General features: G+C 41.4%; 1 protein-coding gene across 1 annotated transcript in view; it reads right to left on the bottom strand.

The window, feature by feature from the left end:
* Positions 1-219: 219 nt before the first annotated feature.
* Positions 220-6,000, bottom strand: part of ints2 (integrator complex subunit 2) — a 60,226-nt gene continuing 54,445 nt past the window's right edge. The window contains exons 21-24 of the mRNA XM_069910527.1: positions 5,227-5,334; positions 3,959-4,064; positions 2,086-2,262; positions 220-636 (exon numbers count right to left, since the gene is read on the bottom strand). Of these exons, the coding sequence (XP_069766628.1) occupies positions 455-636; positions 2,086-2,262; positions 3,959-4,064; positions 5,227-5,334 (573 nt within the window). The 3' untranslated portion in view covers positions 220-454. The remainder of the gene's footprint in view (positions 637-2,085; positions 2,263-3,958; positions 4,065-5,226; positions 5,335-6,000) is intronic.

Raw genomic sequence — 6,000 nt, 5'->3', positions numbered from 1 at the left:
GAGGTTTTAATTTTGACATAAAGCACAGTAACAGGCCCTTCTTGCCCACAAGCCTGTACTGCCCAGATACCTCAATTAACCTCTAACCCAGGTACTTTTTTGAAGGGTGGGAAGGAAACCCATGCAGATACAGGGAGAATGTACAAACTCCTTCCAGACAGCTTGGAGTCGCTGGCACTGTAATAGAGTTGCACTGCCTGTGATTAACCACTAAAAATGCAAATAGACAATTCTTTATTACAAAGAAGTACAAGCTGCAGTTTGATGCAGAAAATTAAACTGTCAAGATATTAAAATGTGCATCTTTTCCAAGAGAACTGGCACAGCTTGAGTTGCAGTGGTCACTGCACATCCAGTTCTGAACTCCTGAAAACCAGTCCATACAACACCACAAGTTGGCTGCTGCTTTGGTTCGCTGATTCTCAACAAAGCTTCCCATTGCTTCAGTCTGCTGCTAGACTCCAACAACAGCAGTGTTTATGATCTCGAGAAAAGTTGCTTCAATCCGCTGGCACAAAAGCACATCAGGGTCTAAACTCTCGGGCACAATATTCTCTCCCTTTTTATTAGTCTCCAACTCTGTGCTCTGGAAGAAGTTTGCACTTGCATCTGACTTTTCTTTTAGATTCTTGAGACCTAGACAAAACATTTCCCATAAGAATACTTTTCCTGGAATGTGTCTGAATGCACTTATGACCAGATTAGAATGGAAAGTTGTTTTGTATCAATGCAGCAAACCTGCTGTTCTGAATCCATAGACACTGATTCAGTCACATCCCCATTTTTTTTCAAGGCTACAGTAGGATAAGCTACTCTTTAAGAGATTGAATCATTTGCGACTGTACTCACTGGAATTCATAAGAATGAGAAGGGACCTTGTAGAAATCTATTCCTTTCATAATTTTATACATAGCTATGTTCTTCCCCCCCCCCCCACCCCACTGGTAGGTGAGATGGGAACGGTGGGGGGGGGGGGGGAGGATAGATTTTTTACATAGTAGGGGAATTAAGGTGGGGGGGAGGGAAGGTAAGTCAGTGGAGATGAGCCCATCACCAGATCAGCAATGATCTAATTGGTGGAGCAGACTCGATGGGCTGGTTAGCCTATTCCTATTTCTTATGCTTGGGATTAATCGAGAAAACCAGCTTTGCATTGTCCATATTTCCATTACACCTGTGGTAATGCAGATAGGGGAGCAGCTTTTTTGCAGGTTTGGATGTTTTTTATTCTTACCTTTGTTACAGAGTTCTGTGTTGTGTGGTTTTGTGTTGAAAAGTGACAGTTTGCTTTAGAGAGCCAAGGTGAAGGTGGACTGCTGAGAGAGTGGGAGATAGACTAAGCATGTGCAGAAAATGAACTAACAATTTCTGGACTTGGACGATTAACACCTGTAGTGAAGCAGTCGTTAAGGTACGGGTTGTGGGGAGGTGGCAGAACAGGTGCTGTCGAGTGGAAGGTGGCCCAGAGCACGAGTCAGGGTCTGGAGGACAGTTTAGAATGTTGGGATTTCAAAAAGGATCCGGACCAAGCCAGTGGTTCCTCTCTCTGAAAACAACACAAGACAACTTCGAATTTTGTGCTCTCTCTCAAAGATCTTTTGGCTTACCCAACAAACTGAATTTTGTTTATGATCTTTGCTTTAGTTGAGATCGAAGTTTTGTGAGTCTTGTGTGTTTTGTGTCTAAGTTTTTCTGTGGGCTGGTTGGAAATATAACTTAGACTTTAATTACATATGTTATTATTTAGGCTGGGGAATTTATTAGTTTTACACTGTTATAGAAATTTGCATAGTAACCAGTGGGCATTGTTATATGTTTATAAGTAATTGTTCATCTTTACCCCTGTGAGATGTGCCTTCTTTGTGGTTGCTGGTTTGATCTTGTAACACCACCTGTTCCCAATGTAGAAAATTCGAGAAGAATTGCAGATTATTGCCAATCAACTAACCAGATTGTTAAACCCCATTTGAGGCTTGGAAGAGGTTGCACAGGGAATCAAATGATCTCCATTTCTAACCTGACACAGCCAAGGCGAGATTTGAAGACATAATGCTCACATACTGTAATGAACAGTTAAATACATACGTGTGATAATGGGGTCAATATCTTGTGCCTGGGTAGCAACGTGTGAAGCACAGACTTGCCCAGTCTGAATCAGAAATGAGGTAACATCATCACACAGAGGAGGGAAGGCTCGGCAAAAAGACACTAAACAGGGCAATGTAGGCATGAAGAAGGCAAACCGCTTGGCTTGTGTCAGCACTGTAGAGAGAAGAAAAAAGTTATTAACACTTCAAAATTTATTTAGTAGAGAGAACGAGGTTTCACTCTAACCACCAGAAAATGCTGGGAGTAGTCAGTAGGTCATGTATCCATGTGAAGAGATCAAAGCTCAAGTTTCAGGTCTTAGTCTTTATCAGACCTTCCTTTCAATCAGTGGTTTTCAAACTGCCCCCTAAACTCTCATTCCACCTTAAGCAAGTGCTGTGATTAGTAAGGGTTTATAGAAGGCGGTATAGGAGTGAAAACAAGTTTGAAAACCACTGTTTTAACCGTCCCTAATTGACTTGTTATGTGCATGGTTTCAGATCTCCAATGGAAATGGGCCAATTTTTCTCAAGCAAAATATTTCAGTAACAATTGGGTCTAGAGCAGATTCTCAACTTGCCCTTCCCTTACCTATGGCATACAGATTGCTTAAGGTGATGTATGAGTTTAGGGGGCAGTTTGAAAACCACAGCTTTACCTCACAGTACATTAAGGTGGGGGGGGGGGGGTGTCAGACTGAAAAAATGTTTATTATGTAGTCAGTAGGAAACTGGAAGAAACCAACTAAAACTTGGGTGCTTCACAGGGAAAGGGCCCATAAACTTTGAGCAGTCCCAAAGGGCCATAGCCTAAAGAGGTTGAGAATGGGCTGCAATGCTGTTCCAATCCCCCACTGTAAGGAGGAGTTTGTACATTCTCCCCATGTCTGTGTGGGTTTCCTCTAGGTGCTCTAGTTTCTTCACAGCCTTGAAAATGGAGCGGTCTGTACGTTAATTGGGTGTATTTGGGCAGCACGGGCTTGTGGGGCAGAAGGGCCTGTTGTCTACTCTGCTGTATGGACACCTTAAAAAAACAGGTGCCTTTAGAACCACAGCATTATGTTCTTTGTTCCATTTACTCTGACCAGACTTGGCTTTCAGTTGACTTCTGCCACAAGCTTTTACTGATACTACCTCCAACATCAATGTTCAATTCAAGAACATTTTCAAATGCCTCAGAGCTGTGCAGCCCATCAGCCCCCATCAAATGCCATTCTTCACACAGCCTCCTACACTGTAAATTGTTATGAAAACATCATTTTTGAATTTTACCTGCATTCCACAATCCTGGAAGTATCCTCGGATTATGGGATAAGACTTTCATTTCTTGAACTATACATTAGTGTCCAGCCCTCTAAGAAATGGCCATCATTTGAAGGTATAATTTCTGTCTGGCCCCACCTTTCACGGAGTCTTCCAATATTTGAGCACTTTGGTAAAACACAAAGGTCCACAGGCACCAGGGTTGAAGTAAAAAAAAAACAATGCAGGAGAAACTCAGCAGGTCAAACAACGTTCTATATGCGGCAAAAGTACAGATACAGAACCAGTGTTTCAGACTTGAGCCTGAATGTAGGCATTCAGTTTGGGTGCCTGCCTACGTTTTGCTCAAGCCTGAAACGCTGGTTATGTCTCTTTGCTCTATATATTGTTTGACCTGCTCACTTTCTCAAGCATTGTTTTTAATTCAAAACACTTTGCTGCTTTGACTGTTCTTCAGAATAATCACAAAACTGATGCAAAGGGAACCTACTTCACTGAGAAATGGCTCTTGTGTGGTAACTGCCACTTGACACAATCGCTCAGACATTCCAACACTTCAACTAATGCAGCCCTGTGCAAATTTAACATGATACTATCAACAGACTCACCTGTAAGTATTGTTCCCATGACATTGATGGACAAACGTGCCACACTGAGAGACTTGGGTAATGCATACTGGATACACAACTGGGACAAAAGTTGGATGGCAAAAATCTAAACAAAGTAGTAATCTTTTAGAACATAATAAGTCAATACAATTAAATTTCATTTTAGACACCAGATGTTTTAGGAACCTACTTTAGATCAGGATAAATAATTGGGGAGATTTAAAGCTGAACAGAAGACAAGCCAAGTTTGTATCTTTTGGATAATTATCCATGATTTACCAACCCAAAGATGTAAAAAGCAAGTTGATGCACAAGAACTTCTATGTTGAGATTAAGATGTGATCTTGGGGGAAGCACAAATCCCCGTTCAATCCCTGCATAGGAATCTTGGATGTCAACATTTCTACAAGTCTGGTGATCTGAGTTAATTTCTGCACTATACACAAGACTGACGAGGCGACCGTTTATGCACCTTCCCAAATAAATTCATAGTGAAAGTTGAACATACAACATTAAGAGACGTGAAGCTTTACGTTAAGGATGGCATCCCCCGCGTTATAACTGGTTATTGGAAATTCACCCCTTAAGATTTCACAAATTGCTGCCCAAGGGAGGTCAAAGTTACCTCTTTCTGTGCTGTAACTGTTCTAACAATTTGAGATAAATAAGGTACACAGAATTTATGTGGAAAAAATAATTGATCTTTCACAACTAGGTTTTCTTGAGCTACACACAGACTTTGTGATAGGCTCCATTTTCTAGGAATGCAATTCCCTTGTGGTGGTTTCTCCGACATTCAGGATACAGTGGTTTTAAAACACCAGTCCACAAATTTGTTTCAGAAATGTTTAAACCAACTTTTGTGGGCTGTCAGGCAGATTGAGATGTTGTCTCCCTTTTAAACTGACTAGAGGCAAATCACATACTGAAGCTCTTCTGTTGCCAAGAATCTTAATCATGGATATTTTTGTGGTCAGGTGACTTGGAGAACTCTGTGGCTTCATTGATGAGGGAACACATCCTACTGCCAACTCTAGTGCCAGGAATGGACAGGTAGACATCAGGTGCTGAAATGGAGTATTTTCTCTGCATGCTTTTGACTAACCTTTTTAGCATTCGGGACAGTGGAGTAAACATCATCCTTACAAGAGAAGTGCATCATCTAAACCCGTTGATTCGGAATCAATTTATTTTCTTTCCATTTGGACATTTCTTCATTGATACAAATATATAGACACAATTGTATTTCTTGGCTGAGCCTGAATTACCTGTTTCTCCAGTTGTGGTTGTGCCAAGAGTTCTGGAATGAAATCCAGGCATATGTGAATGGAAGGAATTCCAGCCACAGTGAGGGGGAGCAGCTCACTTGGGTAGCCCTGTATAACCAATGAATAATTTTTAACAAGACACTGAGATAGTAATCACACAAAATGTTTTCCTGTAACAAATGGAGAGGAGATTTTAAAATGGGATAGAAGCTAACTTCAGACTTCTGCCTGGTAAGAGAAAAAAAAATCACTTTTGTTCTTTATTTTAAATTTTACTTGCAGCACAGTAGAAACCTATTCCTGTCGTCTAAACAATTGCTGTCCAATTACACCCAAAATAACCTACAACCTTGTATGATTTTGAAGGATGGGAGGAAAGCAGAGTACCCAGGGACGTCCCTTGCAGACAGCGCTGGATTTGAACACAAGACGCATTCTAGTGGTGTTGCACTGTGCATTACGCAAACATATAACCATATAACCACTTACAGCCAGTTCGGCCCTACTAGTCCATGCCGTAGCAAATCCCCACCCTCCTATCCATGAAACAATCCAGTCTTTCCTTAAATGTAACCAATGATCCCGCCTCGACCATGTCCGCCGGAAGCTCATTCCACATCCCCACCACCCTCTGCGTAAAGAAATTTCCCCTCATGTTCCCCTTATAATTTTCCCCCTTCAATCTTAAACCATGTCCTCTAGTTTGAATCTCCCCCTTTCTTAATTGAAAAAGCCTATCCACATTTACTCTGTCTGTCCCTTTTAAAATCTTAA

Source organism: Narcine bancroftii, chromosome 14 (genome assembly GCF_036971445.1).
Source record: "Narcine bancroftii isolate sNarBan1 chromosome 14, sNarBan1.hap1, whole genome shotgun sequence".
Classification (NCBI taxonomy): domain Eukaryota; kingdom Metazoa; phylum Chordata; class Chondrichthyes; order Torpediniformes; family Narcinidae; genus Narcine; species Narcine bancroftii.
The sequence above is the reverse complement of the archived record's forward strand: the minus strand, read 5'-3'. Positions and strand labels throughout refer to the sequence as shown.